This window comes from Bombina bombina, chromosome 4, assembly GCF_027579735.1.
Source record: "Bombina bombina isolate aBomBom1 chromosome 4, aBomBom1.pri, whole genome shotgun sequence".
Taxonomy (NCBI): domain Eukaryota; kingdom Metazoa; phylum Chordata; class Amphibia; order Anura; family Bombinatoridae; genus Bombina; species Bombina bombina.
The window spans coordinates 748,732,115-748,744,811 of record NC_069502.1 but is presented as its reverse complement, the minus strand read 5'-3'; the positions used below and the strand labels follow the sequence as shown (position 1 = coordinate 748,744,811).

The following is a 12,697-nucleotide window of genomic DNA, read 5'->3' as shown; positions in this document are numbered from 1 at the left end:
TTTCTGGAAGCCCCCACATCTGAACAAATTGAAAAAACACATCTGGGTGAAGAGACCACTCTTCCGGATGTAAAGCTTGACGACTGAGATAATCCGCTTCCCAATTGTCTATACCTGGGATATGAACCGCAGTAATTAGACAGGAGCTGGATTCTGCCCAAGCAAGTATCCGAGATACTTCTTTCATAGCCTGAGGACTATGAGTCCCACCCTGATGATTGACATATGCCACAGTTGTGACATTGTCTGTCTGAAAACCAATAAATGTCTCTCTCTTCAATAGAAGCCAAAACTGAAGAGCTCTGAGAATCGCACGGAGTTCCAAAATATTGATTGGTAATCTCGCCTCTTGAGATTTCCAAACCCATTGTGCTGTCAGAGATCCCCAGACAGCTTCCCAACCTAAAAGACTTGCATCTGTTGTGATCACGGTCCAGGTTGGATGAACCAAAGAGACCCGTAGAGCTATACAATGGTGATCTAACCACCAAGACAGAGATAGTTGAATATTTGGATTCAAGGATCAGAGCGCTGCAGAATCTGTTGGCGCTCTACAAATATCTGATAATAATAATAATAATAATAATAATAATAATAATTCAAGGATATTAAATGTGATATCCTAGAATAATCCCTGCACCATTAATTCAGCATTAAAAACTGGAGAGGTCTCATATGAAAAACGAGCAAAGGGAATCGAGTCCGATGCTGCAGTCATGAGACCTAAAACTTCCATGCATATAGCTACTGAAGGAAATAATAGAGACTGAAGGTTCAGACAAACTGAACCCAATATAAATTGTCTCTTGTCTGTTAGAAACAAAGACATTGACACAATCTATCTGGAAACCTAAAAAAGGTGTCCCTTGTCCGAGGAATCAAGGAACTTTTTTGGTAAAAAGAACCTCCAACCATGTCTTTGAAGAAACAACAGAAGTTGAATCATATGAGATTCTGCAGAACGAAAAGACTGAGCAAGTACCAAGATATCGTCCAAATAAGGAAACACTTAGAACCTTTGAAAAGATTCCTAGAGCTGTCGCTAGGCCAGAAAGCAACAAATTGGTAATGCTTGTCCAAAAAAAGAGAATTTCAGAAAATGAAAATAATCTGAATGAAACAGAATATGAAGATATGCATCCTGTAAGTCTATTGTGGGCAAATAATGCCCTAGCTGAACAAAAGGCAGAATAGACCTTATAATCACCATTCTGAAAGATGGTACTCTTACATGACAATTCAAAAAGATTTTCTTTCTTTGAGACAATGAATAGTTCTGAATAAAACCCCAGACCCCGTTCCTGAAACGGAACTGGTATGAATACCCAAGATAACTCCAGGTCTGAAACACACTTCAGGAAAGTCTGAGCCTTTACTGGGATTGCTGGAATACGTGAGAGAGAAAAAGACTTCTCACAGGCGGTCTTACTCTGAATCCTATTCTGTACCCAATCTACCACCTTCATGCGAATTTGGGGGCTGGCTTTGATCTCTTAAATGGCTTGAATTCATTCAATTTTGAAGAAAGCTTCCAATTAGAAACATATTACTTGGGGAAGAATTGGGTTTCTGTTCCTTATTAAGAACAAAAATGGAAATAAAGCTTAAGATTTACCATTAGAACTTAATCTTGAGGCAAAAAAACTCCCTTCCCCACAGTAACAGTTGAAAGTATTGAATCCAACTGTGAACCAAATAATTTATTACCTTGGAAGGAAAGAAAATAGAAATCTGGATTTAGAAATCAAATCAGCATTCCAAGATTTAGGCCACAAAGTTCCTCTAGCTAAAATGTCTAAAGACATAGATTTAACCTCAATTTTGATAATATAAAAAAATTGCATCACAAATGAAATTATTAGCATGTTGAATCAAGTTAACAATGCTAAACAAATCATAATCCGATACTTGTTGCACTAAAGTTTCCAACTAAAAAAGGTGAAACAGCTGCAACATCAGCCAAAGAAATAAGATACAAGTTTCCCATCTGAAGGATCTTTAAAATAAATACTATTTTCCATAGGAATAGTAGTACGTTTAGCAAGAGTAGAGATAGCCCCATTAACTTTGGGGATCTTTTCACAAAACTCCAAACTGCTGGCAAAGGATACAATTTTTTAAAAACCTTAAAGAAGGAATAAAAGAAGTACCAGGCCTATTCCATTCCCTAGTATTAGGAACTGGAAAAAAAAACTCTGAAGTAACCACAGGAGGTTAATAAACAGAATTTAAATGATAGCTACCCTTAAAATCAAGAGGACTAGTCTCCTCAATATCCAATATAATCAACACTTTTTCAACAAAGAACAAATGTACTCCATTTAAAAATAAAAAAGTAGATTTGTTAGTGTCAATATCTGATGGAGGATATTCTGAATCAGATACATCCTCATCAGAGAAGGATAATTCAGTATATTGTCGGTCATTTGAAAATTCATCAACTAAAATGAGAAGTTTTAAAAAAAGACCTTTACATTTTATTAGAAGGCGGGATGGCAGACAAAGCCTTCTGAATAGAATCAGAAAAATATTCTTATAAATTCCCAGGTATATCTAGTACATTATATGTTAAAAGAATAGCAACAGACAATGCATTAATACTTATGGACATTTTCTCTGCATGTAAAAGTTTATCATGATAACTTATTACAAACCATAGCTAAAGATAAAAATTCATAACATTAAAATAAATTAACTTAGCTTTGGTAGGACTGATAACAGTCAGCAGGAATCCAACAGTGTTTTCTGATACAGGAACAGTTTTGAGATATCTTGCAAATGTAAGAGAAAAAACAACATATAAAGCAAAATATCAATTTCCTTATATGACAGTTTCAGGAATGGGAAGAAATGCAAAACAAAATAAGCCTCTGGAACCAGAAGCAAAAAGAAATGAATTCTTAAATAATGTCGAAAGATTGGCGCCAAGTATGACGCCCACAACTGACAAAATATTTTTTGGTGCCAAAAACGTCTGCAACAAACACGTGCGTCATAGATGACGCAACCACATGAAAAGACGAAGTTACGTCAAGAAACGTAATTCTCGCGCCAAAAAAGTCTCGCGCCAAGAATGACACAATAAATTATAGCATTTCACGCTCCTGCGAGCCTAACAGCCCGCAATTTAGAAAGAGAGTCAATTTGAAAATTTCAGGTAAGAATTTTTTATTTTTTTTAATATGCATTTCGCAAATATGAAACTGACAGTCTGCAAAAAGGAAATAAAGTGCCAAACCATAGCTGAGAGTGTCTTAAATAAAAGAAACATACTTACCAAAAGACACTCATCTACATAAAGTAGATAGCCAAACCAGTACTGAAACGAGAATCAGCAGAGGTAATGGTATATAAGAGTATATCGTCGATCTGAAAAGGGAGGTAGGAGATGAATCTCTACGACCGATAACAGAGAACCTATGAAATAGATCCCCGTTAGGATGACCATTGCATTCAATAGGTAATACTCCCTTCACATCCCTCTGTCATTCACTGCACTCTGAGAGGAACTGGGCTTCAAAAGAGCTGAGAAGCGCATATCAATGTAGAAATCTAGCACAAACTTACTTCACCACCTCCATAGGAGGCAAAGTTTGTAAAACTGAATTGTGGGTGTGGTGGGGTGTATTTATAGGCATTTTGAGGTTTGGGAAACTTTGCCCCTCCTGGTAGGAATGTATATCCCATACGTCACTAGCTCATGGACTCTTGCCAATTACATGAAAGAAATAATAGTTCTTGCTCGCTGTTTAAGACTTTGCAACTAACGCAATTAATGTTCTCCCCAACTCACATAAACATTAAAAGCCATAACCACACCCTGCACGATTGGATTCTCTCCACTTCTCCTGATTGGATCCAGGAAGCAGGTGTTCTCCCTAACAGTTTCAGTGACCACTGCTTAGTGTACTGCGTGCGCAAAATAAAGGCTACTAAATCTCCTCCCAAGATTAAAATCACCAGGTCTTTCAAAAAATTTAATCTTGATTCATTTCTAAATGACATCAAGAACCTCCCCTGGCACAGATTAAACCTAATCCCAGATATAGACTATACAGTTGAATTATTTCAGTCCGAACTATTACAAGTTTGGAATTTGCATGCCCCGCTGCGTAAGGTGAGAGTTAAAGGAGCACATTCGAACTGGATCACAGCTGACCTCATTCAAATTTTCCAGTTTTGGGATTCATTGTGGTCAAAGTTCAAGCGTACTGGCTCTATGATTGATCACTGTGTATATAGACAATGGCGAAATATATGCACTAAACAAACAAAATTGGCCAAGGCCCAATATTTCTGAAAATCTGAACTAGAACATATCTAACCCTAGAAAGTTTTGGAAAATGATAAATAACTTACAAACTCCCCCAATCCACTCCCAACCCTCCACTGTCAAAGTGAACAACCAAATCCTGCAACTTCCCTTAGAAGTGGCAAATGCCTTTAACATTTATTTTGTCGGTTGTTCCACAACCCTGATTGCCAATCAAATAAATGACACATACTGAAACTACAAATGTGGACCAGGCCCCACTAAATTTGCAAAGTCCCAATATAGAGAAGTTAGATTTTAGACCTGAACCTATCAATGTCATTAAGAAACATCTTAATAATCTAAAAATTAAAAACCAGTCTGGACCTGATCAAATCCCAGCAATGCTGTTGAAGCTTAGTGCGTCGGCAATTGCTAAACCTGTCCCAGCCCTAATTAAAGAATCCTTGGTGTCTGGATACATACCCAAACTTTGGAAGACTGCAAGAGTAGTGCCTATACATAAAAGTGGTGACATTACTTTGGTTTCTAACTATTGCCCAATATCACTGCTCCCAGTATTGTCAAAAATCTTAGAAAAATGCGTCCATACGCAACTATGTGAGTATTACCAACAATCTAACTATTTGACCACTGATCAATCAGGTGTTCGCTCGAATCACTCCACTACAACTGCCCTTCTAAAAGTTTGTAATGACATTCAAACTGGCATGGAACAAGGAGACCTAACAGAAGCTATTTTCTTTGATTTTGCAAAAGTCTTTGACACAGTACACCACGACATTCTATTGCAAAAACTAAAAAACTCAGGTATTGGTGATTGTCGATCATATTTCGGATCAATCACAATATGTCTCCATTTCTGACAGCGACTCCCTCCCTCTCCCAGTCACGTGTGGTGTTACCCAAGGTTCCATTCTCGGCCCTCTACTTTTCACATTATTTATAAATGATCTACCTAATGTCTGCAAATCCTCAACTGTACACATGTACGCAGATGACACAGTAGTCTAAGCAAGTAAATCCGATATACCGCAACTTGAGGCTGTGCTCCAAGACCAGTTCACATAGGTAGAAAAGTGGATCACAAAAAACAAACTCTTCCTAAATACTGACAAAACTGTCACAATGATCTTTGGAGCTGTTCCTAAATTACACAAATTCCAAAATTCCCATCTATGCATTAAAACAAAATCATATAGCACACGGACCACAGTCCACTCTTTCAAATACTTGTGTATTTTGTTAGACCCCAATCTATCTTTTGGCCTCCACATAGAAAAACTTGCATCTAAACTTTATCCAAAACTAGGTGCCCTCTACATTAACAAATCCTGCCTAAGCCCTACAGTAAAGGAAAAGATTGTACAGCAAATGCGGATACCAATCATTGATTATGGGAATGTAGTATATGCACCTGCACCACAAACTCACCTAAATAAACTTAATACATTGTATAACTCGTTCTGCCGCTTTGTGCTACAATGTAACTACAGGACCCACCATTGTGACATGCTAAAAGAACTAAACTGGCTGTCGTTGGAATCCAGACGCACCCTCGATCTTTCCAGCCTTGTGTTTAAGAGCTTTTTTGAGAAGCTCCCACCCTACCTGAGCAGAATGCTCTCACCGGTTATTCCCACCTCCTATAACCTCCGATATAGTACCAGCACATTATTTAGCTTGCCTCAATACAAAAAGAAAGCAGCTCGATCCTCCTTTTCCTACAAAGCACCACAATTATGGAACAACCTTCCGCACACTTTCAAACCTTCCCCTAGCCTAATATCCTTTAAGAGATCCCTCTATACATATCTCAAAACAGAATGCTCCTGTCATGGTTGATTAAATATTTCCTACCTGTTCTATGTTAAATTTTGTAATATTATTTATTAATATTGTTTTTTGTATTTTATTGTACCCTATTTTATCAATGCAATGTTTTCATCCAGGACATACTTGAAAACAAGAGACATCTCAATGTATCCTTCCTAATAAAATATTTTATAAATAAATAAAATGATATATATATATATATATATATATATAGATATATAGATATATATATATATATATATATATATATATATATATATATATTATACACATACAAATAAATAAATATATAAATAGGAAGTAAAATAGCTTTAGCCCTCAGAGCTAGCAAGTGAACCTTAGTAAGGTCAGGCAGGGACAGTCTATCAAGGAAGTCTATAGCAGCAGGGAGAGTGCTCTGGCTCATGAGTCACTCGGATTGAATTGAGAGTTTACCATGAGGACCGGGCCGCGACATACACCTGGCGTCCTCCTTTGAGAGACTATCACTACACTGGCCTTACTAATCTTCACTTGAGTTGCAGTGCTGAGGCTATTTAATTAAATATTTATTATTAAGCTACTTAGCACAGGAACAGTGCAGATTCTCCAGAGTCGTGGCACAGCCAAAGTCACAAGAACAGGCAGTGACAACTACTGAACTTGAAGTGTGTATAACTCAACATATCTGATATGTTTTTCCACAGTACAGAGTAGTTACCCCAGTGCTGGATCTGCACCCACTTACATACCTCCCAACATTTCAAAATCCAAAAGAGGGACCCCCGAGCAAACGTGTGATATGGGTGGGCAGGAGAAGGGATGGGGAGTGGGCTTAACAAGTGGCAGAACATAATACACATGAAGTTTAAAAAAAAAAAAAAGTATAAGCACTCTGATAACTGACTCTTGTTACTAGGGGGATGCTTTCTGGTTGCCTAGGTAACAACACCTAGCCTCCTTCCCCAGTCTGCAACCGGTAATGTGTGCAGACTTTCCTTGAAGCAAAAGTTTTAACTGACAGCAAAAGGAATATTCCTAACAAATTAAAGCTGCTACTTTTTTTTTGTACAGTGTTTTTCTTATGTTTGTACATGATACTCCCATGGTTTAGCAGGTATTAAGTGCTCTGAGTAAAAAAAAAGGCATTTGGAGCAGTACATAAATCCCACAAAAGCTTTAGCCCTGTATACAACTTTCAAATAATTTACTTATGCTGCCAAACGATTCAGAGACCACTACAGATAACTCTGCAAAAAAATTTAACTATTCAGCTGAGCAGACAGCAGACACATTGCCCCCCCCCCGCACTGCCGCGATCCCCCCCGCCCTTGCCCCCCCCCCCCTGCCGCTACACACAGTGATCTGACTTTTTTCTACTTTCTACTTTTAGTTGTAGCAACAGTTTGATATCAGCCTGCCCCTTGTCCCCTCACCCTCCTGCCTGGGTAGTAAAACCACCTTTCTAACATGCAGGATTAGAAGCAATGCCTGCTTTATGTGACATAATATTGGAGACTGTGTGTGGTCACTCCTCACACTGCAGGGAAAGGGCTAGGAGTATGTTGCAAAACCCATCATACAGCTGTAAAGCAATAAATTGTGTATAAACAGCCTGGGATTAAAGGGGAGATAAATCTCTAGCAATGCTGATGATCCGACTCTGAACTTTTCTCAGATCTTACCCGTGACCAGAGTAGTCCTGACTGCCATCCTCAGAGACTTACAGCATACTGCTACACTCCACTAGTAAGTAGACACAGTGAGGCTCCTGAGGTGACTAGTCAGAACTTCCAAGTTAGTCCTCGAGACAACACCGCGGCACGGTCGCTACCTTCCCATGCCTGAGCTCAAAGACAAGTCAACACGGCACATGCAGTCACATGGGTTAAAAACCACTGACTGTATTGGTAGCATGTGGTCATGTGATGACCATGTATGAGCCCAATAGAATAAAAAAAAAAAAATGAATGGGGCAATGCGGGACGGACGTCAATCTTCCCAGGACAGACCCCTAAAATCGGGACTGTCCTACGAAAATCGGGACAGTTGGGGGGTATGGGCTGGCAATTGTTATTAGTTTTGCCCAATGCTACTTTGGATATGGAAAGCGATATTATTGGCATTTTCTCACAATTTTAAATAATTGATATTTTCACAGGGTTAATCACCACTGTGCCACTGATTTCACCATGGGAATGCAAAGTCTGATCCTTCATCCAGTTGTTCTTAATCAAGCCAATGGTGCTATTTTTAATAGGGTAATCATCATTGGGCCACTGATTTTATTGAGATTCCCTTAAAGGACCAATCAATGCAGTAGAATTGCATAATGAACAAGTGCATAATACAAAGAAAATGATTTTACACCTACTGAATTTCAAATAAGCAGTAGATTTTTTTTCTGCCAAATGTATTTTTACTCCCATATTCCAGCCCCCTGTATCATGTGACAGACATCAGCCAATCACAGAATAGTATACATATACCCTGTGATTTTGTTCCACCGAATGTGTGACTATAAAAAGGCTGTGCAAAATTTGATGGAAGTAAATCGGAAAGTGTCTTAAAACTGAATGCTCTTTCTGAATTCTAAAAGTTTATTTCGACTTGAGTGTCCCTTTAATAAACTAATTACTGAAAATTGTAAAATATAGCAAACACGTAAAGGTTGGCATCATTTACCATTCCCAATATACTTTTGGGCCATGATAATGGCAATTGCGTGTCATAGGAAGAGAACCAGAAAATGTTTTTTAGAGTTTTCAATGCATCAGTTATTTATTCAAAACTGTGAAATAGAGAACCAATGCCAAACTTGACATCACTTCTCATACCCAAAACCAAAGGATACAGATAATTGTGTGTCATAGAGAGGTATCTATCCTACATATAACCATTGGGTTACAGTGTATTAATTCACTTTTGCAGGAGCCTTTATCTGAGCCATGTTACCAGCAGTATTTCAGGTTTGTTTTCTGACATCACCTTATTCCAGCAGTATTGGAGATATATACATTGATTATTGGGTTTTATCTGCTGGTATAAGAGAGGCTGTGTCTCAATTTGTAGCTAGGCATTTACTATAAACGCTGTATAACAATCCCTTGTAATGCTGTACGTGTACACTGTTTTATAGTGAGCAGAACTGTGTGTCATGTTTACTTCCAGCCCCTCTCACTGAACAACTGGGATTGGATTTGTGCTAACTAGTATGGTACATGGCTTTTCTGCTTGCAGCACAGTGCTGAGTATAGTAAGTATAGAGATTGTGTATTGGTTGCTAAGTAGATGGCACTGTGCTCTGGAATGGTGTGTGTTTGCAATGTGTTTATGCACTGTGCCTGTGTATGCAGTATGTGTGTATTAATAAACAGGGTATTCAATTACATTGTTTCAATATGGTGTTTGTATGTAGCACATATGTAGTGTACAAATACTGTGTCAGTGAGCAGAATATGCCTATATAGTGTGTATCAGTGTGCACTGTGCAGGGGGTGTGCGCGTATCAGTGTGCACTGTGCAGGGGGTGTGCGCGTATCAGTGTGCACTGTGCAGGGGGTGTGCGCGTATCAGTGTGCACTGTGCAGGGGGTGTGCGCGTATCAGTGTGCACTGTGCAGGGTGTGTGCGCGTATTAGTGTGCACTGTGCAGGGTGTGTGCGCGTATCAGTGTGCACTGTGCAGGGTGTGTGCGCGTATCAGTGTGAACTGTGCAGGGTGTGTGCGCGCATCAGTGTGCACTGTGCAGGGTGTGTGTGCGCATCAGTGTTAGGGTTGCCACCTCAGCCATGTTTTCCTGGACACTTATGAGTTACACATGCTGCAGGGTGTGCAGGGAAGAACATGAATAGTGCTGTCAAGAATTACTATTCATGTGCTGTGCAGGGGTACAATTCATGTTCCCCTCTGCATACCCCGCGGCATGTGAAACTCATAAGTGTCCAGGAAAACATGGCCGAGGTGGCAACCCTAATCAGTGTGCACTGTGCAGGGTGTGTGTGCATCAGTGTGCACTGTGCAGGGGGTGTGTGCATCAGTGTGCACACATGTAGTGTGAGCATGTTGTGTAAATATATTGTATTCACGTAGTGTGTAACTAGTGAGAAAACAATACCTATATAATTCAATGGAGAATATTTACTAAAATGTGATAAAAGCTCCCATGCTTTAGGAAAAATATATTTAAAACACCCTCTATGATTTTCCAAGTGTTTCACTCAATGCCTCTTTTTTCTTAAACGGACAGTATACTGTAAAATTAGTTTCCCTTTAAAGGGATAGGAAATTCAAAATTAAACTTGCATGATTCTGATAGAGCATGTCATTTTAAGACACTGTTAAATTCACCTCTATGTTCAAATGTACTTTGTTCTCTTGGTATCCTTTATTGAAAAATAAAATGTACATATCCTACACTACTGGGAGTAAGCTGCTGATGGTGGCTATACACATTTGTCTCTTGTTATTGGCTGACTAGATGTTTTTAGGTAGTTCTCAGTAGCACTGCTACTTCAACAAAAGACACCAAGAGAATGAGGTAACCTTGGAAGGTTGTTTAAAACAGCATACTTTAACTGAATCACAAAAGGAAAACATTTTGGTTTCATGTAAGTGTTTCCAATTACTTCTTATGCCAGCTGCAGAATTTAAATGTATGAGAAATTGTTCTTTTAGGATTTTTTTTTTTATATGAAATTGCTTTTTCTGCTAATTGAACCCACGACCAAATACAATGGTCTGAACCTGTAGGGAGAGCAGACCTCATTAAAATATCAAATTACTGTTAACTCAAAGTCTAATACTTAGAAAGAACATTAGAAATGTAACATTTTAGTACCTCTCTGTCACAACTCCCCAGTAGGTGCATTATTTCATCTACACCATCTTGTTCAGTTGTTTTTTTTTTAACCATTATATACATACAGACAATTTCAGTATAGGTGGGGATGCAACCGACAAAATCAGTTATTTCAAATAACAAAATAAATGTAAAGGAACTATTTGTAAACAATGTAACACACACACTGTAGTATGTAAAATGTAAAGGGGAGAAAAAATGACAGTACACAATCACTTTAAATATCAAATATAAATTTTGAAAGGGGGCAGCATTACTGTATTGTACTTGCCCTGTTGGCCAAAAATTGTCAACCCTCTCCTAATCTAGGTTGAGAATCCAAAATGATACTAAGAAAAACTCACCATGTTAATGTACAACATTCATGCTGCTGAATTCACTACTTAGACAAATTCTACATTATAGTCACTGTTTTTAATAGATGGCTGATAGGGTAAAGGTGCAGTGCCTCTGTCTCTTTAAAGGGATATGAAACCCAATTTTTTTTTTATTTAATGATTCAGATAGAGCATGCAATTTTAATCAACTTTCTAATTTACTCCTATTATCAATTCCCCTTCGTTCTCTTGGTATCTTTATTTGAAAAAGCAGGAATGTAAGCTTAGGAGCTGGCACATTTGTGCTTCAGCACTTGGGTAGTGCTTGCTGATTGGTGGCTAAATGGAGCCATCAATCAGCAAGTGCTACCCGGTGTTCTGAACCAAAAATGGCCCGGCTCCTAAGCTTACATTCCTGCTTTTTTAAATAAAGATACCAAGAAAACAAAGAAAATTTGATAATAGGAGTAAAATAGAAAGTTGAATAAAGTTGCATGCTTTATCTGAATCATTAAATAAAAAAAAATATGGGTTTCATATCCATTTAACTCTACAAAATAGAACTTTCATTATAAAGGGACATAAAATATCAATAATAAAATGTTCAAATGAGCTAAAACATTTTATAATTGCACTATTCTGTGCACAGACCTATTTTATTATCTTTTATTTCCTTTTAATGTTATAAAAATATGACTGTCTTAAAATAATGTTGTATGGCTTGGAAAATGATTTAAAATGCTAAAATACAATTACATATCAGTATTGGTGTATATATATATATATATATATATATATATATATATATATATATATATATATATATATATGTACACACATCATAAAGTACATTTGTGAGGTATTAAAAACATTCTTCTTCTTCATTATCATTGCTGCTAACCCTGAGTGCATGATATAAATAGGGTTAGTGCTTATAATTACATATTCAGCTTATTTACCTCTTGGAGTGCTGCAAGTTTCTTTCTAAGATTCTGTATTTCTTCATCTTTCCTTCTGATGTCTTCCCTGAGTGACTTTATGTCAGCTGAGTCCATGCCTATTCCTTCCCTGCACTATGCACTTCCGCCTGCTCATGTATACCACATGTGTTTGTCTGCACTGTAAGCAAGAGTAGATTTTACATACAGCAAAGAATAGAGGACTGCATTGTCCAATTAGAAGCGAAGGAACATTGTCCAATCACAGCCACAGAGAGAAACAGCCAATGACAGCTTCTGACTCTTTTGTATATTTAAGGCGTGTTTGTAGCGTAGAAGCTAGCCTGTGTGTTTGAAGAGTTTAACCCTTTTGCTACAAGGAATGTCAGAGGAAAACTTGCAAAAAGTACTAGAGAATTGTTAGCATTTTTGCTTTCACTATGTTTAAACAGAAATAGAGTCTTTGTTTGTTTTTGACCTATTATATACACACA

General features: G+C 37.8%; 1 protein-coding gene across 1 annotated transcript in view; it reads right to left on the bottom strand.

The window, feature by feature from the left end:
* Positions 1–12,374, bottom strand: part of MOCS3 (molybdenum cofactor synthesis 3) — a 95,547-nt gene extending 83,173 nt beyond the window's left edge. Inside the window, exon 1 of the mRNA XM_053711020.1 lies at positions 12,225–12,374. Within this exon, the coding sequence (XP_053566995.1) occupies positions 12,225–12,320 (96 nt within the window). The 5' untranslated portion in view covers positions 12,321–12,374. The remainder of the gene's footprint in view (positions 1–12,224) is intronic.
* Between the last annotated feature and the right edge of the window lie 323 nt (positions 12,375–12,697).